Source organism: Electrophorus electricus, chromosome 5 (assembly GCF_041902795.1).
Source record: "Electrophorus electricus isolate QZ-2024a chromosome 5, ASM4190279v1, whole genome shotgun sequence".
Lineage (NCBI taxonomy): Eukaryota > Metazoa > Chordata > Actinopteri > Gymnotiformes > Gymnotidae > Electrophorus > Electrophorus electricus.
In genome coordinates this window covers 23588599-23615747 of record NC_137501.1, presented here as the reverse complement: position 1 = coordinate 23615747, position 27149 = coordinate 23588599, and the positions used below count along the sequence as shown (strand labels likewise).

The window sequence follows — 27149 nt, the reverse complement described above, 5'->3', positions numbered from 1 at the left end:
TGCTTCAGTCAGAATTACTCCTCAACCTAAATTAAGAGGTAAGTAATCTAATATGCACTGGTTCTGGTGTGGACAGCTCAGACATCATGTTCGGACATCCGTAACGTCATTATGTCTTTAGAACCTTCTGGAACATATCATAGCTGTCTGAACATAAAGGCGTGAATGACAGCCTATAATTATTAAACTCTTCATCTCTCCTTCCATGAGATCACCTCTAAAGCTCAGTGTGTGTGTGTGTGTGTGTGTGTGTGTGTGTGTGTGTGTGTGTGTGTGTGTGTGTGTGTGTGTGTGTGTGTGTGTGTGTGTGTGTGTGTGTGTGTGTGTGTGTGTGTGTGTGTTCTGAACCACCTGTGCAGCTAAGCATGTATTACCCATTACCAAGGAACAGGTTCCATATGGAAATGAATAGAGGCCAAATGAGATTATAAATACTTTATGCTCTCCAATGGGACATACAAATCATGTACACTGGGACAAAGCTATGCAGGCTGTCCTTTTTTAGTAGATTCCATCCATTACCAAGCTGGTCATGTTTCTAGGCAGCCAGGGTGCTACTTGTGACATCATCCATTCTCAAATCATTTTATTTCTCTATGGAAACTTTGGACATAATGCAAATCTCAGATGCCCCTCTATGACAACCATAAGGCACTGAGATCAGAAGCATTCATGCTAGAACCTTTTTCTTGTTTCTTTATGATTATGGTAATGCTTCATTGCGGGGGTCTTCAACCCCGGGTGCCTGTGAGTACATGATCTGCAAACATTTTTCAGCCTTCATAACACACCTGCCCCAGCTAATGAAGGACCTGAGGACTAGCCATCTAAGCTGTCAATTCGAGTTGAATTGAACGCATGAGAGTTGGCGGCACATGTGAGCCATGCTGTGCATCCCATGGATACAGCAGACATAGGAGTGCTTTTTTACCCATCCCTATGCAGAGAAATGTGGAGTGGTGTTTCAGCCATGACCTTACTGACAAAGACATTCCATTCTTTCTGTCTTCTCTGCTTTTGTGCCCCTCCCCAAATACAGCCCACCTTTTTTTTAAAGACTTGTGTGACCTATTTTATCTAGCCCCACTCTGCGCTAGACCCACCACCACTTATTCGTACGTCACATTCAAGGACACAAATTTAAATGATGGTACAGCACACATTCATCTCGCTATTTGGTACCAGATTTTTAGTTTTTAGTAACTAGTTCTACTTGGCTACATGTACTTTGTATTTTTAATTTATTTTTTTTGTTTTTAGAAATTTTTGTAATTTATATTTAATTTCTAGTTCTGTTTGTGTACTTTCATAATGTTATGTTGGTAGCACCTGGATTACATTATTGTTGGTCATGCCATAGTAACATTACGTCTGTGTGTGTGGCACAAGTAGGTGTGTAGGTATGCTGGGTGTGAATGTGTTTCTGTGTGCATGTCTCTTCCGGGTCCCATGCTGACATTCAAGTTTGGGCTGGGGTTTTTCATCCTCGTGTGATCCAGGATACACACGCTCCTTGCCAGACCTTCAGACCAGCCTGTACATATATAAACCCCTCTCAGAAGAGATGGATGGAGAGAGGATGCTTAGCAGGAAGAGAGACTTGAAACTTGTGATTGTGATAAAAAGCTAGAGACTCAGAAACTTGCTATGATTCACTTGTACTGTTGTTCTGTGTATGACCTTGTTTTTTTTTCCATTTATGGTATTGTGTTTGCTTATCCCCTAATGGTTTCTTCTTGTTATGGAATATACGTAGTTCTATATTTGTGTATAGTTCCTTTGTATTGTGCACTGGTGGTAGGCAGTGGCTGCCATTTTCTTTGGGTAAGGGTTTTTCCTCTGTTTATTGCTTTGGGGAGTAAGGGTAGATTTGTGTCTTTTCTTTCATGGGTTTAATTTATGTAAGTTGTTTTATTTTGAAGAGAGAGTTTTGTTTATCATTTTGGCCATGGCCATACCTGAAGACTTTAAGCCAGTTGCGCATGTGATATATGAGACAGCTAGGTTCTCACTCTAATTACTCATTGAACCTCAGTGGCATCAGAATCACACCTTCCCTAACAGTTAAAGATCTTGAAGTTATACATGCTCTCCTCACATGATGCAGAAAAGCTAGTCCATGCATGTATTACTTCATTGGACTACTAGATTGGACTACTGTAATGCCTTACTATCAGGCTGTACTACTAAGTGGCAAAAAAGCTCCAGCTAGTTCAAAATGCAATGGCCAGAGTGCTTACTTGAACTAGAAAATTTGATCACATCACTCCCATCTTAGCTACTTTACATTGGCTCCCAGTAAAATTTCATATTGATTATAAAATACTTCTAATAACCTACAAGCCATTGAACGGTCCTGCCCCACAGTACCTTAGAGAACTCTTAGTACACGATCCAACACGTCTACTTAGACCAAAAGCTGCAGGCTCTTTACTAGTATCAAGAATAAGAAACTCTACTGCAGGGGCAGAGCCTTTTCCTACAAAGCTCCCACACTATGGAATAACCTTCCTGCAAATGTTTGAGATACAGATACAGTCTCAATATTTAAGGCTAGGCTGAAAATCTGTACAGTCAGGCATTTTATTAACTACTTGCCATCTTAGGTAAAGTTGTAGATCTGGGGGTCCACGGGCATTGAGAGTTATGGTAAACTGGGACGTTATAATGCTGTCATTTCACCTTTCTTTTCACTCAAGTTTGTTGACTGATATCATGATGACTGATGTCATGATGTTACTGAGCCTCTACTCATCTCAGCTGCCATAGCTACTCCCACTACCCCCTGATGTCCTTTCCTGTAGCCCACCCCACCGCACCCTAGCCAACTACTTCTCCTTTGCCCTTAATGGACATTCTCTTGTGGGATGGGTCTTGGACCCATGCACATCTCGGGACAAGACTAGGACCTCTAGAAAGTTGGATGAGACAATACTTGCTTATTTTTTCATTTGTTATTTATTTTTCTCATTAAATTGTTATTATTGTGGTGATCATTGTTTGCCAAAGGAGGATGCCACCCCTTTGAGTCTTGGTTCCTCTCAAGGTTTCTTCCTCATGTTCTAGGGAATTTTTCCTTGCCACTGTCTCCCTTGGCTTGCTCACTGGGGGCTTGGACTTGAACATTTGTAAAGCTGCTTTGTGACAACATCTGTTGTAAAAAATGCTATACAAATACATTTCGATTTGATTTGATTTATTGGTTCTCATGTATTCAGTGCATGAATTAAAAGAAAAGCTCTGGTTGTTTTTGGTCATTGGGTCTTATTCTCAGATCCACTTGTTTACTGTTATTCACACACATCGTCACGACCGCTTGCCAAGACATGATCATAACATTAGACAAAAAGTAAGGTAAGAAAGTTTAGTTCTGTGCTGACAGGTGTTGTTTTTTTCTCACTAAGAAACACAATACTTTAGTAGTTCTTTGACCTGATATTTTTTACTTTTACTAATTTTATTGTAGGCTACTTTTACTATTACTTGAGTCATTATTTCATTGAAATAACAATTTTACCTGAGTATGGTTCTATTCTTGTGCAGAAGCTCACAGTACATGCCACAGTGTTTGCACTTACCTGCACTAACTCAGAGCATGTTGAACAAACAAGCATTCTTTAATCTATGCTCTTCTAGGTGATACATATTGTGCTATGAAAAAGTATTTGCTTTATTGCCCCCCAGGTATCTTTCATTGTCACAAATGTCTGAGATTGAATGCTGTCTGGACTTCATCCAACAACATATAGTTGTAGCAGGACGGGAAATGAGGGCTTCGTAGTTCAGAAACATACCGGTGTTTTAGAACAAAAGCTGTGCTGTGAGTGGGCTAACATTTCTCCTTGGCAAAGTGAAAGACAGATAGATTTTGGAAGCAATCTACTGCAATCCCAACATGATGCTTTTGGTCTGCTTTGGAAGACCACCACAAAAACAACACCCTGCTCGGCAGCAAAGGTGCTCTTATGAAGGGGGCAATTTATTTTTCACTCAGGGGACATGGGTGCTAGATGACTTTGTTTTTTAAGTAATTGTAATGAAAATATATGTCTCCTTTGTTCACCCAGGTTCTGCTTGTGAAGTGTTAGATTTGGTCTAAAGATCAGAAACATCAAACCTGACAAATACCAAAGGGCCTCAGTAATATGTTTTGCCTGTACTAACTATTTAATTTGAATGTTTTATTTTATGGATGGTTTTCATTGTACTGTGAAGCATGTACAGCTACATTCAACGTATTTGTATGTATGCTCTATGTATGCTTTCTGCTATAGTAATTCATTATTCACACATATAACTACCCAAATAGGACAAACTACCTTGTGAAAGTTTTGAGTGAGCTCCTTAATAAATTTGCAGATGAAGAGTGTAATGATTGTAATAATGACTGAGGGTGACCATTGCTGTGTTTGTGGATGTGGGGCAAGAACATTGTGAAAGTAGCCGACGGAGGCCGCAGACCATGGCTGTACTCACACTCGGTCGGTGCCATAGCTACGGTAGTCGACAGCTGCCGACACAGCCACGATAAGGGCGGGCACTCCGTATCCGGTCAGGTAGAAGTACTTGGTACGTGAGTACTCGCTCTCAAACACCTCCACCAGCATGATGTAGAGCTGTACGCCTTCCAGAAACATCCACGTGAACGCCGCCAGGAAGAAGAAATGCAGCAACGCAGCAAAAACCGCACATGCGATCTGAAGCGCACACAGGAGCAGAACGGGCATGCGTGTAAACGCACACCAAACACGCAAAACCCACATCACATATTTAGAGTCCAGTTTTAAGATACTCAAAACACACATCCATGCACACACCCTGTTCATGATTTTAAAGCGTGTCTGACTTAACATAGTTTTCTTGATTAATTTTCCACATTATCTCCCTCACTGTCTCTCGGTCTCTCTGCGTCTCAGAGGACATGCACAGGTTTCTGTTGTTAGCAGGAGGTCAGAGAGCCACTCCACTCTGGTAATTAACAACAGCCGGGTGCCATTCTTCACCGCTTTAGAAATGGTGTGTCTATGCTGTGTATGAGTCATGCTATGTATGTATTTTTTTATCTAAAGTGGTTCAAACATATTTCAAGTTAAAAAATATTTCATATTTACCAAGACTCCATTTTCAAAATCAGCAAACATAAAACAATTTAGCGCTTTTTCCACCGCTTTGACACTTCACTGCTGCTTCACTACAAAATCCTTAATATTCATCATAAAATGTCACTATTAAAAAATCACAGCAGTAGCATTAATATATTCTTGTATCTAGCAGATAAGTATTTTAAGCCAGTATTTCACTATCCCTTTCCTAAGGGTCCTTATATCCTGCACATTTTAGTGTTCTCCGCCTGTCAAATCTGGATCAGCTCCAGGGGACTCGATAATCAGTATGTGAGGTGAATCAGGTGTGTGAAACAGTGGAGGGCCTAAAATGGGAAGTGAGAGTGGGGAGGGGGTGTTAGGCCCTGGGACTGCTAAATACCCATCACTACAACACTGTGTAAAATCACGCTAATGGCTTTCATATTCATATTCACATATTCATATAAGAGGCCCCTCACATGCCTTGCAAAAAAATAAGGGTTACTTGTAATGAATATTTCTTTCGCTAAGCACGTGGGCACACGGACATGTGAGCATGTGTGCGTGTGCCACTCACAGGCTGGTCAGCACGGTTGATGCCGGTGAGGAAGAGCGTCTCAGCGATGAAAAGTGAGATGCAGAGGTTCTTGTGGATCGTGTTGCGGTCGCTCTGTAGGCCGCGGAAGAAGCAGAAGGTGAAGATGCAGATGAGCAGGCAGACGAGGGAGAGCAGGATCCCCACCCACGTGATGAGGTCCAGGAGCAGCTCATGCATCTGATCTGCCTTCTGAAAGAGAGAGAGAGACAGAGAGAGACAGAGAGAGAGAAACAGACTGTGAGAGAGAAACAGACTGCGTAAGACAGACACAGTCAGACAGACAGTGACAGAGAGTGAGACAGAGGCAACAGAGAGAGAGAGCGGGGGAGAGAGAGAAAAGGTGTGTGAGAGACAGAGAAAAAGACAGAGAGAGAGAGACAGACAGACAGAGAGTGAGAAAGAAATGACAGAGACCAAGAGAGAGAGGGAGAGAGAGAGAGGAAAGATGCAGAAGAAGTGGAGGATGTGGGAGAAAGAGAGTAGGACAAGACAGGAAAAGGTGCATTGGTACGTTTATGTTATTTTCCTCCCCACAAAGTGTTTCTACAAAAATGCCACACATGAAAAGAGCGTACAGAGATTCAAACACATATATTCCAGAACAAAACCAGTGAGGCATGGTTTCCTTCGAAGGCAAGCATGAAGTTAAATCAGAATCCAGGAAGGCAGTTCTGAGAATTGCAACACTTCCTTTTATTCCAAAGTGCCTCTGTGAGGAAGAGACACTCTGTCTAATCCTCAGGCCTTAAATGCACAGAGCAGCCAGCTAGCCTAATACATTGTCTGAACTCTGCTGAGCAGAAACAATGTGTTTCATTTGTCGGCAGCCATACTTGTCTTCAAGTGTTAGAATAACAAATTCATTTTGTCTGCAGTATTAGGAAACGGATGCACTGAAGCATGGAACACCCTCACTGTTCGCTCACTGAGGCCCAGTTGAGCACACACCCATGTGAACACACACAGACACACACACAGACACACACAGACACACGGTTGTATTAATCATTCATACTTATCTGCAACATCCATTAACACAGCCTCGAGGGTGTGGGTGAAGTCCATTGATGTGTGTGTGTGTGTGTGTGTGTGTGTGTGTGTGTGTGTGTGTGTGTGTGTTTAAGGTCAGTCATACCCTTGGCACACAGCATTTACATTTATGTATATACTGACCTTTTGCATTTATGTCATGTGCATTAAAAATTTCAGCACTCAGCTATTGCATGCACAAAAGCCATGGCACATCTGGGTACATCACATATGCTGGGACTCAATCGCTGGATGTAATGTAAGCCACATGTGAGGCTGGCTTAGGTTCTCATGGATTCTGTGTGTGTTTCTGTGTGTGTGTGTGTGTGTGTGTGTATGTGTGTGCGTGCACAGTTTTATTGCATCTCTATTCATCAGTTCCCCAGCTGACAACTTCTACCCTTAGCACATGAGTGATGGATGTCTGTGTGTGTAAAAAAATGTGTGTGTGTGTGTGTATGTGTGTGTGTGTGTGTGTGCACGGCAGTGTAGCTGTGGTGAGGCAGACACAACAAGAACCATCGCCTTGGTGAGGTAACATACATTCTGAACTGCTCCTGCTCAGGAGAAATAGTCCAATGACTTCAAAGAATCTGCCTCCTTTCTCCTCTCTCTGTCTCCTGGATAATATTCAGTGTTTGCATGTTCTACCGAAGTGGCCTATTGAAACTCACCACTGTGGAATCCCATTTGAAACCCATCATTCGAAGCCTACAGTACACCTACCCAGCAATCAAAGAAGTGTTCGAATTCTGAAATGCTTGTGCCTGTTGTTGCCTTTCAGAGAGCCAAGCATAGCTGCGATGCGGCATGACCTAAAGCGAAAGGGGGAGAATGCTCTCCGTTTCCCCAACAGCATGTCTAGTGCGCCAACATTTCAGTCATTGTTTTTGTTCAGTGGGACGCCATAACGAGCTCGAGCCATAATGAAGAGGAGTAAAAATGACTGAAGCCAGCCGTTAGCATAACAAGATGGAGGCCAGCCGCATTTCTCTCGCTCTGAGCTTTCCACTTCCTTTTATCTCGTCCCTGCAAGAGACACTGAGTCTAATCCTGCCCACCACCAGCGAATCAGGATTATCAAACAAGTGCAGAAAAGAAGAGGCAGTCTTCCCAGAGAACTGAAATGTAACTGAAATTCCCCTGGCCGGACCTTTCAGACATCACTAATCACCCAAAGATCAAATCTTCTGAAGGTATAAATTCACCAGCAGGCATAAACTAATCAGCCTCAGCTTCTGTTCTCTACCAGCACAGCTCATGTTCAAAATGGCACATTGCAAGAGGGCTGCAAAATATTTATGAAATGGTAAATAATGAAAGTGGGTATAAAAAAAAAAATGTATATCAAACGAGCGGGGAGCGGAACCCTAAGGGAAGGATTCGGAGTAGTGATCCCTGAGCCTCCTCCTCTGGGGGCCCCAGAAAGGCTCGCATTTCTGCTCTGTCCCAAATCCCGGCACGCCTGAATAAAGCCATAAAGAATGCTGAATACCTGATTCAGTATTGCTGAGAGCCTTGGGGTCCCTGAGGACCAGGCTGGAAACGTTGATTTGGAGCACACAGTAATAATGATGATAAGTATCATTATTGTTACTTTTATTATTTATAACTCCCAAATGCAAACATGCCTGAGTGAGTGTGTGTAGATGTGGATATAGATCAGAGCAAAATGGGGACCATCTGAGAGTCCCTGAGGACTGGGCTGGCAATGACTTATTTGGAACACAGTAATAATCTTAATAACTATAATAATTACTATTATAATAATTATTCATGAATCCCAGACAGAAATGCAAACATACCTGAAAGTGCTTTGGAGGGGCGTGCTTGTGTGTGTAAGTTTGTGTCCTATGTGAGCATTCTGTCTGTGTGTGCACACGCGTGCATGTGTGTGTGTGTGTGTGTTGAATGTGTGTGTGTGTGCATTACTGTGTGTGAGTGGATTTTTAGACATCCCATTCACCTTGACCTCCACGTGGGCCATGAGCACGGCGAAGTTGGTAAGGTGAGTGCAGGAGCAGGAGGTGTGTGTACGGTTGGTTCCCAGCAGCCTGCAGTCCTGCGTGGACCAGAAGCCCGACATGGTGCGCTTGGAGTAGCTCCAGAATGAACAGTTCGGGTTAAAGTTCTCCTCCGACTGCTGAAAGCACAAACACACACACACGGAGCACGGTGAGGAATCAATGCGGCTGCCCTAGCGTCGCCTATGAGACGACAGCTGGCGATCGATGGCGGTGGCTCCTCTGTCCGCTGTAAACGCTTGACAGCGATGTTTGACACCACGAAATGTGCACGCATCATCGTGGTACCTGCAAGTGTCGGACAGTGAAGACTACAGGTTCGGACAGGTAGACTTTGTTGCTGTCTTTGTTGATTGCAGCTGTTATAATGGGCGAGTTGACGATGAGGGAGTAGTTGGGGTATGCGGCCTCGCTACCCAGTCGCACGCTGGCATTCTCTGTCGACAGGTATTGGCCCAAGTTCTTATAGAGGACCAGAGCTATGCGGATCTCACCTGAGGGGCACGCGACAAGAGCAGTCGTCATGGTGGCGCTCTTAGACTTAACAGGTAAGTCCACCAGAGGCTGCAACTAATCACTACATGAGCCATGAATGGAAACCCAGTTAACACTTTCAGGCGAACATATGGCCAAAAAACAATAGATATGAGCAAGACAAAATTTCACACCTCTGCTCAGATTATGGTAAAACACAGAAGGGAAATCGTAAGATAGCATAAGCTAAAGATTTAACTAAAGAGGGGGAAGAAGACGTGCTTGCGGAGGTAAAACAGGCAGTGGGTGTGTTGGAGGCAGGCACCCCAAATACCGTTGCGTCCTTGCTGTTTGAGTGTGTTTGCTGAGAGATGGATGGAGTTGCCGGAAGCTTCCAACTGAGGGAAAGTCAGGTCTGCCAGGTTGCCGTCTGTGCTCAGCCGTGCCACCTCCAGCTCTGAAAATCCAGCAAATACATGTAAAGTCAGACACTGCCCCCTGTCCCTGTGGAGGGGAATTACCATCAGTGGTACAGCGTAAGCGCAGAGCAAAGTTCATATATTAGCCACATATTCACTGCTTTAGAACCAAATTCAGTATTTGCTGCTTTAAAACTACATATTCACTGTTTTAGAGCCAAAAAACAAAATCAATAAGCATTTTTGAAGGCAAACCTTTAAGTGATTACAGGAGTAAAAGCCCAAGTGTCTCATACTTGCAAATATATATCTTTGGTATAAGGTATAATATCAGAGCTGAACTGAATAAATCAGGTCATTTCCTAAATTTAAAAGGGTTAACAAGGTAGTGTGTCCTTTTTGAAGAGCTCGAAGGATGTGAGGTGTGTGCCCATGGAACAGAATCCAGCCTTAATAAACATGTTTACAGGCCTGACATTATAAAGGTGTAAATATTTCAACCATGTATGAAGGTGTGAATCTATGTGCTGAGGCATGGTGTTTTCAAACAGGGTGATTTAATGATTTGGTGTGAAACACATTAAAATAGACACCTGTGCCTGTCCTGACTGCATTATAAACAGCGCAAATGTGTGTGTGTGTGTGTGTGTGTGTGTGTGTGTGTGTGTGTGTGTGTGTGTGTGTGTGTGTGTTTTTGTGTGTGCATGTGTTTATGATTATGTGTGATACTCTTGGGGGAGTAATGAGCTTGAGAAGAGTTACAAAGCTTTAACGGATATCTGTATATGAGTGTGTGCGTGAGTGGTGAATTAAATTTATCATTCTCATACAGTACCTGAGGGTGGTGTCCTAGCCTCAAACAGCAAAATTATGTAATTGCCTGTGTACAGGTTTGTAATACGAGTTTCCTTAAGCACAGTTTGCTACAGTGTTTTGGATCAGATAAAATCAATTACTAGAGACTAATAACTTTTTGTGATTCCTTCTTCTGAGGCCATAATCATTTTTGGCTTCCTCTCTAGTTTTTCCATTTATGAAATATCTACCACACTAAACATACATATATATTTATATATATAGGTGTGTGTGTGTGTGTGTGTGTGTTTAAGTAGATGTTTCAGAAATGAATTTATACTTGTTGCATTGTGGAAAATCCTTCTGGGGTCAGTAATTCTAGGTTGCACTGCAGTGACAGCATACTGTACACTTGGGCTGATCTAAACCCTGCCTAAAATAGTTAATCTGTGCTAACTTTAGAGGGCTCTTATACTTGTAACTGATCTCAGACCTGTCTTATAGTTTAGAATATTATGGATTTGAAGTAACAGAGAGATTCTGTTCTAATAAAAAAGTAATGAACAACCTCATAAGGGGAGAAATGTTATGGTACTGTGAAAATCATCTTGGCCATGCACATGCACACAAACACACACATACATGTAGGCAGAGTCATACTGCACCTAAAGAAATGGACTCACATACACCTAAAGTAATGATTAGAGGAACTTGTGTGTGTGTGTGTGTGTGTGTGTGTGTGTGTGTGTGTGTGTGTGTGTGTGTGTGTGTGTAAGATAAAGATCTGCAAGAAACAGAGCAGCGTTGTTATATAAAAACACTTCCAATTCTGCAAAGCAGACATAGTGCCTTCAAAGCAGACACATGCACACACACACACACTCACACACACAGGCACACAAAGGCAGCAGGGATGCTCATGCTGTGCCTAACCTAATTAGCTGGATCTAGTCTTTACAAACACTCAGTACATGAAGCATAACACATAACCACCCACTCTCTCTCTCTCTCTCTCTCTCTCTCTCTCTCTCTCTCTCTCTCACACACACACACACACACACACACACACACAGCTGATGAGATTAATGTACAAGCTCTCCTTATACAAAGCATAAAAGTTGTTTTGATCCTACTGCTGTGACTATGCTGTTATACTGTTTAAAAGAGATTATATTTATATTTATAGCTTCTCTTTGTCACTAAAGTAAGACAATATCTCTATTCTGTCACAAAAAAGACTATTTCCAACATTCTTCCACTGCATACTCTCATGTTTTTCCACAGATTCATTTACTGGAAGCAGCTCAACTTGAAGCAATGTGGGAGAAAGAAAGAGAGAGAGTGAGAGAGACGGGGGAGGGGGTGTAAGGAGAAACTAATTTGAATAAACAGATAATCGAGAGAGATTTTGACTGCAAGATTAAGATTATCTTTCGGGTAAGATATAAGAAGTGAGATCAAAACCAAGAACAAATATTCATATTTTGTTTTCTCATAGAAAGCTTATGTATGTGAAAACAGGGTTTGGATGGTTGGAGTGAGATATCTAAAAGGTACAGGTGAGTCCTTGCTCTAGTAAGACTTACTTATCCTATTCAAGCCCACATCAGTGACCAAAACACTTGATTAAAATTATTAAAAGCAGGCGTTTGTGGATCATAAGAAAAAGGGGGAAACGAAGGCAAGAGAAGGGGGGGGGGGCTAGCGGAGTCTTCCTCAACTTTTAACGAGATGCATAAGCACTGGCCTTGACATGTGGAATAGCGGTGGACGTATTTGCCATGGAAGGCAAATTGCCTTTTCTATGTGGCAGAACAGAGGAGAGTGGAGCTGCAAGCCAGGGCCTTCTGTGACCCTACGACCCCATGATCCTGCTCTGTTTTCTTTGCATTTGTTCTCTTTCTTCTTCTAACTTGTGAAAAAGTTCCTCTCCATTCTTGGCCTCTACTGGTAGGTTCCTCCCAACAGACGAGTGGCTGCTTTCCGTGGCTACGTCTGTCGCATCATGGGTTCTAACGCCTCCTCGTGTGCGTCTCTTAATGTGGTGGTCACATGTTCACTCAGTTTACTTTATGCCCTTTCATCTCTCTACCTTCACAAATGCCCCATTTAGTGTGTGTTTCTGAGTTCATTTCAATGCTCCTTAAAATGACATTCTGGGGGGACTGTCTCGTCCCTGTGATTTAGCCCTTTAACGCAAGCACGCCCCTCCCTTAAGTGCGTGAGTGCGTAAGCGACTGATTTCCACTCGTTATACCCCCACGGCTCTGATTTGCCGTTTCACACTCAGCTGAGCATTCAGGCTCCATTGCGGCTCTGCAGGCTCGCAGTTTCCTCCAGTCCCATTCAATGATGGGCCGTCTGAAGGAAACTAAGCCTTTCCACCCATGCTGCACAGATCCAGCTCGCACTGTCAGACCCAGAGCCACTTTATTGACCGCTGTAAATGCAGTTCTATTACTGTCAACACACTAATGGATTTGTGGGTCAGAATGTTAGTGACCCAAATAGCAACAGTGTTTATGTTCGGCATGTGATAATGGCGAAATATAAGATCCAAGCACTAATCGTCTGCATTTTGTGTGTCTCTGCGTGTCTGTGCTTTTGTGTGTGTTTGTCCTTACTTCCTTTTAAAAGAGGGGTTTTTTTCTGGGCCATGTGTGTCAGTTCCAGAGAGCTCACTGTTGTGCATTTGTAACACCCACTCATTATTAGATTGGGACCGAACAAACAAAAATGTGTGTGTTCGTGTGTGTGTCTGTCTGAGTATGTGTGTATGTGGGTGCGTTTGTGAGTTTGTTTCTAATGTGTGAATGGTTTAGATAGTTATCCTCTCTCAAAGATGGAACACATACAGTATAGGCTCTGATCCTGATTAATGTCTGTGATCCAGCATGTGCTTTGCATCATGTCATGTGTATGTATAATTCCAATTTGACCTGCTTTATATGTCAACTTGACTTGCTTTATATAGCTTACCATGCTTGTGAAGAGTATACTCGATATGCTTTTAAACCTCAAGCTTGTTTGTTTGTGTATGTAAATGTGTGTGATTTCATATTTTCACGTTGGTGCAGTTATTTGTGTTTGTATCCCTATGTGTGCACATGTCTTTGTCTGTATGTGCATATAATCATTATTTGTGGGGTGTGTGTCTGTGTGTGTTTACACAAGTTTGTTTTAATATATGTGTGTGTTTGTGCGCTGTGTGTGTGGATTTACATATGTGTGTGTGTGTGTGTGTGTGTGTGTGAGAGAGAGAGAGAGAGAGAGAGAGGATGGACGTACGGATGTTCTCAGCGCTCTCCTGTATAGTGTCAGTCTTCAGCAGATTGTCGGCAAGCATGAAGGAGGCAGCCTCCACAGTGTCGAGCAGCAGGGTGGCACAGCGCAGCTGCTCGGCAGGCGACAACGCCCTCCACGCCACCTGAGAACGGCCCTGCAGCAGGTTACTAACCGTCTCTACCATCGCCTGCATGAGAGAGAGAGAGAGAGAGAGAGAGAGAGAGAGAGAGAGTGAGAGAGAGAGATGGAGGGTGAGAAAGAGAGGGGTAGAGTTAGGTAGAGAGTAAGAGACAAAGAGAGTGGGACAGAGGCATGGGAAAGAGACAGGAGGAAAGAGAGAAAGAGGAGAGAGAGAGACAGAGAGAGAGAGAGAGAGAGAGAGGCTGCTGTGTCCTAGAGATGAGTGAGGACCTTAAAGGCAGTACACATAAAGACACGCCCACCCCGACTGAAAATACACACACAGCCACCTGAGTGAGGAGAAGCTTTCGCCAGCCTGACACCTGAGCTTCACAACGAGGACGGATTTCCCATAATGCTCAGCTTCCTCAAAAAGTGCTTCCCTTCTTCTTCCTATGCAAGCGCTCGTCAAGACATTCATCCCTCTCACCCTTCTGTCTCTCTCTCCTTCCCTCTCACTCTCTGTCTCTCTCTTCCTCTTGTTATCCCTCTGACTCTTTCTGTCTCTCTTACACACTTTCTATCCATCTCACACTTTGTCATTTTTCCTCAACCCCTACCCCACACACACCTTGACAGCAATGGTGTCTATCTCTGTGGCGAAATATAAATCTGTCAAAGTGTAGAGTTCCATAGGGAGTTTTAAAAATGAAAGCAGGTGCTATCTCTCTCTCTCTTGCATACACACACACACACACACACACACACACACACACACACACATGCACACACACACACACTTCCTCAACAGACAGATTGCTTTAATCACTACATCTGACCTAAAGCCAATGAAATTAATGTGTAATATACCTGCAACTAATAAGTAAGCATTTGTGAAAATGTGTGATAGCATGCCTTTTAAATATCCATCTATTATTACCACTGGAATATTAAAATCACAAGCTTGATATGCAAATGAATTTTAAACATTCTTTGGGCCTCCAGGTTATTAAAGTGTTCCGATTTCAATCGCTATCAAACCTCTTTTATGTTTTACTTAAGAAAATATGCACTTGTACCCCAGACATAATGCCTGGTAGATCTACTAGAATGCACAATAAGGTCAGTAATATGTGAGCACTAACTGGTCATATTAAAACCAGTCTGAGATTTAGTGCTGGAATGATGATGCATTAATTAGCCCATGATCTGCTGGAGTGGACTTGGATTGGCCTGTACGCCGAAGCGCTTTCTCCTTTAAAAAGAGTTATGCCTTTTTAATTCCCAATTCCCACTGCAAACCAATCACCTGTATTTACTAGCAACAAACCTTGTGTATGCCTGTGTATGTATTGATAGTGGTAGTGGCTACTACACACATAATAATACATACAACAAATCTGTATCTTTATCCAAAAAACACTGCCAGCGAGTGAAATTAAAGCAAGAAAGAATTATAGCAAATGCACCACATTACTGCAAAGGACATGAGGTTGTTAAAAATAAGGATCACGGCTGACAGAATCAATATCATTAGTCCTGTATGAGCGCTATCCTTTATCTACTCTCTTTCAGATCCTCTTCTGTCTTTCTGGTGTGTGGGGCTAGAAGGATGTTCTATCATTTGTCTGTCACCCTGCTGCTGGGTAATCTTGCTATTGGCTGAATCATTCTGCTCCAGTTACAGTAGCACTGTGCACAGGGGTGTGCAAGGAAGAGAGGGATAGGATGAGTATATTTAATATGACACCACAAAAATAAAGTCCTTTTTAGGAGCAAGAGAAGGAGGAATAGACTGGGAGGAAAGAAGAGTTTAAGATTGAGAGCCATATATTTCCTTTTTGACAGGAGACAATAAATGCTTAAAGTATCATCTAGTGCTGTGTGTCAGAAGGTCAGCAGGAAGTGTGAAAGTATTTATGAGGATACAATGTTTGTTTGTTTGTGTGTGTGTGTGTGTGTGTGTGTGTGTGTGTGTGTGTGTGTGTGTGTGTGTGTGTTGAAGCTACACAAGATGAGAGTGAGAATTTAACACATTTCTTGTTAGACTCACTTCTATGTCTTCAGCTTGCACACACTCACTCACTCTGTCTCTTTCTCTCTCTCTCACACACACACACACACAAAACACACACACACAGAAACTCTGCTTTCTACAGAGTTGATAAATGGAGCAGAACTGAACTGCTTTGAAGCTGTGAGGCTAATCCAGCGTAAAGACTGCATCAGGCTAACACACACACAAACACACCCACACACACACACACACACACACTGCATTATTGGACAAGCATTGACAATTTGATAATGTCAGCATGTGAGATTTGTCAGAAACGTCCTCTGGAATGCTGGTATTCTAGAATCTTCCTACAGTAGGATGCTCTGAATCAACATAATTCAGCAGTCTTAAAAAAAAAAAAAAAACTGTTTTAATTACGTTTCAGAATATTGCAGCAACTCCAAAAGAAATACCATTATGTCAGTCCACAAGACCTATCTGACTGGCAGTATTATCAAATATGAACTCTGGTCAGTGTGCCAGGACTGTATTGGACATTAAGTCAGCCAGTGGAGGATAGACCCCCCCCTTTGAGTCTTGGTTCTTCTCAAGGTTTCTTCCTCATGTTCTAGGACGTTTTTACTTGCCACTGTCGCCCTTGGCTTGCTCACTGGGGGCTTGGACTCGGACATTTGTAAAGCTGCTTTGTGACATCTGTTGTAAAAAGTGCTATTTAAATACATTTGACTTTGACTTAAATATATATTTCAACTTTGAAACATTTTCTGCAAATAATTTAAAGAACAATACACTATAGTGACTAACAATGTGTAACACCATTACTCCATATATTACACACTATTACTCCATATATTACACAGTAATTAATGGCATTGTTACAGTGTAACAGTGGTGAGGTAAAGTATTACCGATCGTTTATTTTATGGAATAATTATGACCTTTGTGCAACAGTCAGTATCTGTGAAGCTTTTGGTAAGTCACATTTATAGCACTGTGTGGAGTCTCTGAGTGTCTGTGGTTGTCTGCCACTAGTTACAAATTTTCTCTTACCTTCTCTCCATCTGGTACTTTTTATGCCTTACCTATATTCTGTGTTGTTCTTTTGGGGTGAGAGAGTATGTGTGTGTGTGTGTGTGTGTGTGTGTGTGTGTGTGTGTCAGACTCTGTAGCTGACTGGATAGTCTTCTGATGTGACATTGCTGACCAGTGCTGACATCATCAGTGTTTTCTCAGGAGGAAAAATGCTCTCCTTTTATAAGTGCAAAAAAAAAGAAGGTGGCCCAAAGGGGTATATACAGACACGCAGCCACCCACCCACCCACACACACACACACACAAATCCGCAAAACACATGACCACCCATGTGGAAGCTTTGATGAATATAGCTGAATTAGCAGATATACTAATACTAATAGTAATAACAAATAACATTTCTTGTTTCCATAGAAAGACATCTAGAGACAGTGACAATGTACAGACACACACACACACACACATACACACACAAATTCATCAGTTTGTACCTGAATGAAGAATCGGCATGATCGCTCTCTCTTTTGGAGCTGAAACAAAAAAGGCGACACTTTATTAGCAGCACACATAGAAATGTTCTCACACATCGATCCTCACACATTCACGCACACACACACACACACAAACGCACACACACACACACACACTATAGTGACACTGCCGTCCATAATAAGATGCAGCTCAAAAGAAATGTGCCCTAATTAGCTAAAATAACTACAATCATTTAGTAATAAATAATACAGCACCATAACTGTGATATTTATCAGACCATTAGGGTTGGAATCATTCACAGTGACTTGCAATCACAATTTAAATATCTCATCAAAGCTTTTCTGGCTAGGATTGTTATTGCACCTGCAAATAATTATTTTGGACCCATTCAACCATATTATTTTAGACTGTAAAAGTCAAAAGAAAAACATCAAACTAAATAAAGTAAACCGACATGCACCAAATCAACAAGGCAAAACAAATATATTAATATTTTACATGTACTATACTCTGTCATACAGCAAGGTAGACAGACATACAGCTAGACAGCTTTACCAATCTATCTAGTACATGTATGCCTTTATGTATATATCTTTAACCACAGAAGCACATTTACACGAATTATGGTTTTTATCGCGCGTGTGTGTGTGGGAGGGGGGCTTTGATGCTCCTTCATGTGGATGCTTTTGTTAAGAAGAAAAACTCACTGGGGCATCATAAGCTCTTCTAATTTGTGTGTCCTTGAGAGGAAGAGAATGTGTTTGTATGTGTTTTTGATAGGCAGTAAGCAAGGGTATGTGGTGTGGCGTGTGTGTGTGTGTGTGTGTGTGTGTGTGTGTGTGTGTGTGTGTGCGCGTGTGTGAGGTAGGTGGGGTTATATAAGAACACTTTAGAACAGTAAACATTTTTAACAGAAACTTTTCCTATTAGGTCATTAAAGCCTGTGATCTGTAGAGATTCTAGTGAAGGTTTACAATCGAAAACCCTGTAGTCTGTACAGGTTGGAGTGCGGGACTCTCTCTCTCCTTCAGATACACTCACACCTTCCTACCAATTTACCTGCAGCCCACACACTGAGCCATATGCCAAATGATGACATGACTCCAACCAAACTACTATACAACATAGACTCAGACAGCCCTAACTCCCAACTAAACAGCCCAGATTCCGTGTAACTAACATGTAATAGCAATGTAGTAAGAATATAATGGCGCCAGCATTTTAATATGAAAATGGTGTCATTTGTAATTCCTTTGTGTAGGTTTCTAATTTAGTTCATGCATGCATGCAGTTTCGGTCCTGCCTTGTTAAGGCTGCGTGCCGCTGTATCCTTCCCCCCAGGCGTGAGATTCCGGAGCTGCACATCCAGGAGTTCCACTAGTTGTGCCATTGCCTTGACCGTAGAGGGGACATCTCCTGGACGAAGCTCTGCTTTCGTCTGCTCAGCCAGCTCACGGGCCACTATAGCGGCCGTCTCACCTGACCTCATCTACAGACACACCAAGACAGAGGAAGAGAGGGAAATGAGCTAAGTGGGTATATTTTTTTTTTATTGATTTTATGTTCTGTGTCTGCTGATGGTAAAATAAGTGGAGGAACAAATTGCTTCATAGATTTGAAAATTCTGCCTATTTACAGATTTGCTCTGAGCGGCACAATGGAAACCATTCTGCATTATTGTTGTGCTGTTACCATTACAGAGACACACACAGGCACAAACAAGCTCATATGAACTTGCCACACAGCAAATAACACTAGCAGTGGTATTGCTGTCCCTAAACAACACTACGAAGGCTTAATTGGGGCTAAGTTCTGCTTTTGTCGAGGCTCTGTTTAGCTACTGATGACATTTTCCCATACACTGTGTTTTACTCTAAGCAATTTTGCTTCCAGATTCGTGGTGTCCTATGAATTTATGTAATGCTAAAAATGCTTCAGGCTAAATTACGATGTTTGGCCTATTTATTACCAGTAGTTTCTGCTGTATGGAATTTCAACTGTGGTCCATATGCATATGCATATTTCCCATGGAGCCCTGCGAGCACTCACTCTTTGAGTTATGTGATTGGTCCACGGTGAGGTACAGTTGCTCATATCCGGCCCCTTTGGGTCCCAGTATCCCATCATGCAGGTAAATGTTGCCACACCTGCAAAACCAAGAATATAATAAAACTAAAGATTTGAGCCCACATCCGTACTCACGTGTCACTGCATTTAATAAATACAAATAACACACACACACATAATTAAGCAATGCATCTGAACCTCTCTCAGCATCTTACCTATAGTGCCAGATGGGCATGGTTGCTTAGCGACCTGTCCCTGGTGAGTCTGTGGCCAGGAGATTTCAGCAGCGAGACGCGACGCACAGTAGTCAGTGGCAACTGGTATCCTGGCCGACGGAGGTGGCCGAGTCACTACCTCAAGGAGGAAGTTATTGTCGTCATTGCTCCTGCGGGGTGGGGCCTTGGTGGTGGTGGTCGTGGTAGTGAGCGCAGGGCGAAGCGTGCCCGTGTAAGGGTGTGGACGAGAGGTGGAGGTGCGCGCTGGCGGAAGCTGGTCGGGAAGCAGGACAGAGGAGGGAGAATCTGATGGAGTCAGAGAAAGAGTGAGAGAGAGCGATTCAGATATCCAGTCAGAGAGAGTTAGATGGTGTTACAGAGAGAGTGTCAGAGAGGCAGAAAGGGAAAGTCAGAGAGTGACAAGAAAGTCACAGAGAGTCAGAGGCATAGGGGGAGTTGGAGAGAGGTTAAGATAGGGATAAGGAGAAAGAGGGGGTAAAGAGAGAAAAAGAAAAGAAAAACAAAGGCACGGGGGAGAGAAAATGGGGGAGGAAGAGAGAAATCACTTCACTTGTCAAGTGTCAAACAAGTGAAAAACAGAAACAACCATGTTTAGAGTTCAGGTGGGTGGGACACAGTGGGGAATAGAATGGAAGCGCTCTGCCAGGCTTTTCAGCACAAGCTTCGGGCCAGAGCCATGTTACCGCTAAAAAACAGAGACATCCTCCCGCCTGTCCTCCATTTAAGTGTCAAAGCACTCCTCTGCTCCCTCTCAGTCTCTCCCTCTGTCCCCCTCTCTCACCCTCCCTGCAGTTTCAGGGATGACTGAGTGAGACAGGTGGCTAAGAGAGAAAGTGTGTGTGCGTGCGTGCGTGCGTGTGCGTGTGTGTGTGTGTGTGCGCATGTGTGTCCTGTACAACATTCGGGAGTGTGTGTTTTGACAGGCCAGAATCATAAGGGCAGGGACTGCACAGAGACAAAGATAAATGGTGTTTAAATGGGACCTCACCTCACCACCCCCCATCCCCCCAGACACACTCGCGTGCACACACACACACACACACACGACGTGCTCACACACATTAGAGCAACAGAGCGGGATTACAGTGGTTTATTGACGTAAGGTGAGCAGGAAATATTAGAAGTGACATGGGACATAGAATTTCATCCTTTCAAGGATAAGCTAAACTAAACAGTCCTAGTGGAGTTACGGCTAATACATACACACATCCACACACACACGCGTGGCATCTTAAAGCAGTACTTTCACAGAAATAACAAGATCTCGTGTGGATCCATTCCCACTCAGAAGTCCAATCAATTTCAATGTGTAAATAGAAAAAAACTGAGATAGTGATATAAATAAAGAATATCTAGCCATTCCTCTGCAGGGCTTCCACTAGAAAAATAGCCAGACAAGGTGTTAAGTGGCTGGTGGCTGAGACTGTCTGGGAGAAGCATAGTTCTGGAGGGTTGAGAGTTATGACAGGTCAGGAGCATGTTTGGAAGTGTGTGTGAGCATGCACGCGCACATGTGTGTGTGTGTGTGTGTGTGTGTGTGTGTGTGTGTGGGAGAGGCAAAAAAGAAGCCAGACTGCAAGCAGTTGTGCTGGAGAAAAAAAAACAGTATCAGTCCAGGAAGATAGAAAACCAAACTCTCATTCTCTCTCTCTCTCTCTCTCTCTCTCTCTCTCTCTCTCTCTCTCTCTCTCTCTCTCTCTCTCTCTCTCTCTCTCTCTCTCTCTCTCTCTCTCTCTCTCTCTCTCTCTCATTTGTTTGGGGAGGGGAAAAACTGGTTGCCACAGTGACAGGTTGAAAGGGGGATCAGGAATGAGTGTGAGAAGAAGTGATGTCAGCCATCTTTTTTTTTACTGTGGCTATTCATCAAATTTGGACTTAAAATGAAAAACTATCAACAATGGGGTTATGTCCGGTGCTTTCTGATGACAAAGACAAGCGCCAGACCGCTATGAAAGGACAAACAGGGACAAACCCATTATCCATTCTTAGTTTTTTTTTTTTGATTAACTAGAAAAGATGGAAAACAAATAAACTGATATGTCAGGTTTTCTTTTGATCATTTTTAACATTTCAGACAAAACTTGCTAAATATTCAAAATAGATTATCTGGGAGCATTTACATGCTAACAGAAAGCAATGATCCAATGCCACCATACTACTAACATGTCAATAAAACACCGACAATGTGTTATTATGATTTTATAGGCAATCATTATGATTTTATAGGCATTAAACTGCTAGTTTCTCCTTTTAATTGTTATGATTTAGGGACTTTCAGAGGGAAACTGCACTCAGTTTGAAGAGGGAAATGCAGAAGTGTGGGCCCCGTGGCACTGAATCATGGGCAGAGAGCACATCGCGCTGAGCTGCTTACAGTAACACAAAAGCAGGAAGCAACTGATTTAGCAACATCACGGCGCGTTTACCCCCCAGCCGAGAATCAGCGAGCAACAACACCCCTGTTGACTGACAAACATTGTTATCCAATTGTGAGCCTGCATTCCACATTGTCAATGGAAAGAGGAAGGCTGAATACTGCTTTGATAAAACAAATCAGACTGCAGCCCATTACATGCAATGGGACAGTCTTCATTTTATTTGTTAAGATTATATAAGATCGTCATATAAAATGATCCAAAATGTGCTCTTCGGACTTTCATATTCCGGAAGCTGCTGTGGCAGTGACAATGAGGGATGGAGCTCACAGAAGCAAGGCGCTTGAAATGGCAAACGGTAGGAAAGAGCTTCTTCTAGCTGGGGTTTAACTTGATCGATGGTGTGGTTTATAAGAGGCCCCATCAATACAGTATACTGGATTCCACAATGCAGTAAAAAACAAAACTACGAAATCAGAGTGCAGATTTTTTTTTTAATTCAGCCAAGTTTAAAGAAGGTATATGTTTAAGGTTACATTTAAAATTGAAAGGGAAGAAATAGGGGTCCATTATACCAATTAGCTCTGATTAGCTTGCAACTAAATGTCACAGCAATATGACCTGAGGTGTCTACAAACCACCACTTAAGTGTTATAAAGTGGCCAGAAGCAGCATAAATGGAATTCCCCTATAACATTCTTAAGGAAGAAATGGTTCTCCTTCATTAGGCAGTATTCCTGTCCAAAGCGGCAGCTTATTATGAAGATGTACTGAGCCACGGTTCGGCTCTCATCTCCTATCGTTGCTTTTTCTGTCTCTCTCTCTCTCTCCCCCTTGCTCAGCCCCCCCCCCGTCTCGTCCCATGTTCCTTCCCATGCTCTCGATCAGTGGTAAATGCGCTGGTGATTTTAAAGGGCCGCTATATGAAATGAAAGCGTTTCCTGTTTCTATTCCTGTAGCCGTCTGTGTGAAGAGCTTCTGAAGCAGAACTCAGAGCAGTAGAGCATTCTACGGTAACTAATCTCACTTTCTCCCTCTTCTTCCCTTGCCTTTGACTGTCCTCTCGCTCTCTCTCTCTCTTTCTCTCTCTCTCTCTCTCTCTCTCTCTCTTTTCTCTGCAGCCATTAAACCATGAGCCTGGCCTTTCATCTCTAGTCCAATCTCTCCATCTCCCCTTGTTCTCCCCTCTGTTTGCCTGTCTGCTTCACTCCTCCATGTCTCTAGATTGCCATCTCCATTTTACAACCCACTCAGACCCAAATGAGAGTGGAGATAGGGGGCAGCATCTGTGTGTTTCCAAGGATCTGTGTGTGTGTGTGTGTGTGTGTGTGTGTGTGTGTGTGTGTGTGTGTGTGTGTGTGTGTGTGTGTGTGTGTGTGTTAATGCTTACACATGTGCTTCCACAAGAAAGACAAACTTCACTGGTGGGTCATCAAAGGAAGTCTCTTTCCTCACTTCATCTGGGGTGACATGGTTGACTGGTCAAAGTTCATTTCCCTTCTATTGCGCTGAACAGGTTTAAGGGCATAGTGACTCACCACTAAATGGCACATGTTCTTTGAAGCTTGTTTTGTTTCCTCTGTCTTATGGACTGCAAAGAGTTTTAAAATGCAATTCACACTGTATCCCAGAACCAAGTTGACAACTGCTCGAACCGGACAGGTCTAACATCTCCCCATAGCAGACAGCACGACAGCCTGCAGCCTCTCTCGATTTCTGCCTGGTGAAAACTTGCAAGTGTCCAGCACAAATCTGACCAATCATGTGCCACCATTGATCCTGGGGAATCAGTGCTGGCTTCCATCAGCACTGCTATTTGATTTCTCCTGTTGACCGGATGGCAGTTAGAGGACACGCCTCATCGCATAGCCAAGCTGGAATGTCACTTCACAGAGCTCGAATTTTTAACTATTTTCAAAAGCCTTAACACAGTTGTTAGACGACAATGTGAAAGCTACATGGAGAGATAATGGCTGAATGTTAGGATCTTGAAAAATGTGCCTGTCTGAGGAGTAGAATTCTTGGGGTAGGAGGTCACTGGATGTGTATAGAGCACATTATGGCCTTCTCATCATACGAGCATGAGGATAAAGAGCATATGGAAACTATGGGAAGGAAACTGAAGTTATCAGTCAGCATTTATGTGGAATCATAAAAGGCTGAGGTAGGCATTTTTTTGATGAGCGCAGCTTGGGGGGCAGCTTGTGTGGGCATTGACTATACATAGTAGTTATTCCTCCCAGGATGGATCATTAAGAAGAATAGAAAATTTCTTTAGTCATCTGATATAATCCTCTGCTCTAAACAGACTTTATGTCCTGAGGAAGATTCAGTTTTCCTAGATTTCCATGAGAGGTCACACTGTTCCTGCTGTCTCCATGCCAGTCTCATCTGAAAATGGTATACTAAAATCATTCTGACTGCAGGTATGTAAATGGAATACATGGAATGGCAGATCTTCCTTGGCTTTTAAACAAACACAGCCCTGTAAAATATACCTTTGCCCACACAGGGACAGGAAACAATGTCACCTTGCTGATTGGGACCAATCAGGATTCACCGTCATGGCAACGGCCTTCCGAAACCGGGAAACCTGGAGTCTGCTAGAGAATTTGCTGTGGTTTTCAGGCAGCCAAGCTGACACTATATGTCATATATACAGCTCTGGAAAAGATATTAAAGAGACCACTGAAAAATCCTCATTTTCTCTGCTTTCACTATTTATAGGTATGTGTTTGAGTAAAAAAACTTTATTTCATAAACTACTCAGAACATCTCCACATATTTCCAAATGAAATATTGTAATTTATTTACAGAAAATAACAACTAATAAAAAAGATCCAGTGTTTTCAAACAAGTTCATATTCATTTTTAAAAAACACAATACTAATGATTCAACATAGGACGTGTTCAGAAATCAGTATTTAGTGGAATAATTTAGTGATTTTCAATCACGGCTTTTATGCGTCTCCACGTGCTCTCCACCACTCTTTCACAGTGCTCGTTAAATAAGATTTCGTTCAGGTGATCTCTTAATCAGTACCTCATTAAGTAGAATGAGGTGTGCCTGTGTTAGAATTCAACCAACACAGGCGGCCCGAGAGATTTTGAGTGGTCTTTTAAATTTTTCCAGTGCTGTATATGCTGTTTCTACCAATTAAATATATTTGTTTTCTAATAAATAAATATATGAATTTCTAATAAAATAAATATATCTGTACATGCTCAGAACCCACTTTATTAATTAATTAGAAACACCTTCACTATAACCAGAGAGAATGTGAGAAAAATCATAAGGAATCCAGAATGCAGCATCTACCTTTTGCCAGCGAATGATGACAAATAACACCCATTTAATGAATGCATGTAAGTCAGACAATGCAGGCCAAAAGGCAAAGGGAGGCGTCCAGAGTAACAAGATGCTAATGGGGTGGGAGGGGGAAGCGAGAACCCCGCCCCCTCTCTCCTGCAACCCTTATCAGTAACTGCAGTGCAGGCCTCCTTGGTGAGGTTACTGACGTAATTCTATCCTATCAGATCTACATGGAGAGACCATGGTGCATTCATCCATCTCACATGTCAAGAAGCCAGCGAGTATGCACCAGCACACTCAAGCCTGTGTGGAGGGGTGCGCAAGAGGAGCGCTTTCTCTTAGCGTGGGTTAACCCAAACATCTCACTTTGGAGCGTATGTGCTGGAGTAGACCTGTTAGTGAGGGCTCAGTCATGGAGGTGACACTGTATGAAGAGCTGGGGTTGTATGAAAAATCTAAAAGTGCTATACTGTGACAATGGAACTTCATATTGCAACTATGACATGCTTTGCAGTATATTCAAAACAATGCCTTTGAGATTAGACATTAAAGATTAAAGATTGGCCTGACTGTTTAATGGAGTGCTGTAGTGTATCAAAGTGCACACAGAATATGCATCTGAAGCTGAGGTTGGTCACGATACTCACAGTACACAATAAATAAAGAAGTAATTTGTTAGAGATTCATTTACATATTGCTGCCTCCTGCAATATCAGTACTGCAATGTTTAGCACCACCATAATGATTATCAGCCCAAACTGAGGCACGTAATATTTTGTCTTGTATCATTTTGAAGCCTATCCATGTTGGTGTTGGTGTGTGTGTGTGTGTGTGTGTGTGTGTGTGTGTGTGGGTGTGTGTGTGTGTGTGTGTGTGTGTGTGTGTGCGCGCGTGCATGCACTCATTACTACATCCCTGATTGATCTGTGTGTGGGACTCCATGTCGACAGCGGCAGGTGCAACCTTGTACGTGCAGATCGGTTTAAATAAAGTTTTCCCCTTGTGCTGTGCAGTATAATTGGCAGTAGAGAGAGTTCTAACAGAGTGAAAGACATGGCCTCATTTAATAAAGCACAGAATAGAACTCCATTCTCGTCTAAGGGAGCACACAGGCTATTCCACTTAACACACCCTCAGTGCCTATTTCAGCAGATTATATTACTATCAGACCTGCAAGGAAGAGTTTAAAAGTTTTGTGTGTGTGTGTGTGTGTGTGTGTGAATGTGAGGAAGGTGAGGGAAAGTCTGTGCTGAGTTCATGTTTAAAGCATAAGATTTTAAATTCCTATTACTTTTTTAAGTCAGACATGTACAGCAGTATCTTTAAATGTGTGGGACGGGTCAGTGAAAGAGCGCTTCGGTTTCTGTGTTTGTGTGTGTCTGTGTGTGTGCGTGTGCATCACATATAGGTATCTCTCAATGTGTACATGATTAGCAAAGCAGAACAAATTTAATTCCAATCACTTATTAAATGAATCTTTTGAAGTGTAAATGTGAGTGAGAAGAGAAAATAGAATAGACAGAGACCGACAGCAAGAGAGAAAGAACACACTTAAGCAGGGTAAATTTAATCCCCATCTCAGATTCTCACTTTGTTACTGCTTTAGTCCGATTCTCTCTTCACATCCCTGTCAGCTGATCTGACAGATGCACAGCCACTTACAGTGGCTCCCTCACCTGGCCATGCAGAGACTGCACAGTGTCACTTCCCACCAGCCTGCAACTCAGCCTCAGATAGCCAAGCACACCTGCCCAGAATGCACCCACGGCCAAAGGTAGAGGATCCC

General features: G+C 42.7%; 1 protein-coding gene and 1 long non-coding RNA gene across 10 annotated transcripts in view; one reads left to right on the top strand and one right to left on the bottom strand.

Moving 5' to 3' along the window:
* Positions 1-27149, bottom strand: part of adgrl3.1 (adhesion G protein-coupled receptor L3.1) — a 70329-nt gene that overhangs the window by 12786 nt on the left and 30394 nt on the right. For all 7 annotated transcript variants that reach the window (XM_027014211.3, XM_081714447.1, XM_081714448.1 and 4 more), the window contains 10 exons: positions 19655-19960; positions 19422-19519; positions 18676-18861; positions 17372-17410; positions 13712-13895; positions 9544-9666; positions 9024-9229; positions 8678-8854; positions 5662-5871; positions 4477-4697 (listed from right to left, as the gene is read on the bottom strand). In XM_027014211.3, the coding sequence (XP_026870012.1) occupies positions 4477-4697; positions 5662-5871; positions 8678-8854; positions 9024-9229; positions 9544-9666; positions 13712-13895; positions 17372-17410; positions 18676-18861; positions 19422-19519; positions 19655-19960 (1750 nt within the window). The remainder of the gene's footprint in view (positions 1-4476; positions 4698-5661; positions 5872-8677; positions 8855-9023; positions 9230-9543; positions 9667-13711; positions 13896-17371; positions 17411-18675; positions 18862-19421; positions 19520-19654; positions 19961-27149) is intronic.
* LOC113579953 (uncharacterized) lies at positions 19989-25274 on the top strand. 3 transcript variants are annotated; one of them, XR_003410930.3, is made up of 4 exons: positions 19992-22408; positions 23010-23063; positions 24359-24476; positions 24563-25274. It is a non-coding gene; the product is annotated as an uncharacterized LOC113579953 (long non-coding RNA). The 3 variants fall into 3 exon arrangements; XR_014123825.1 differs by lacking the exon at positions 23010-23063 and having other exon boundaries at positions 19989-22408; positions 23172-24476; XR_003410931.3 differs by lacking the exon at positions 23010-23063 and having other exon boundaries at positions 19995-22408.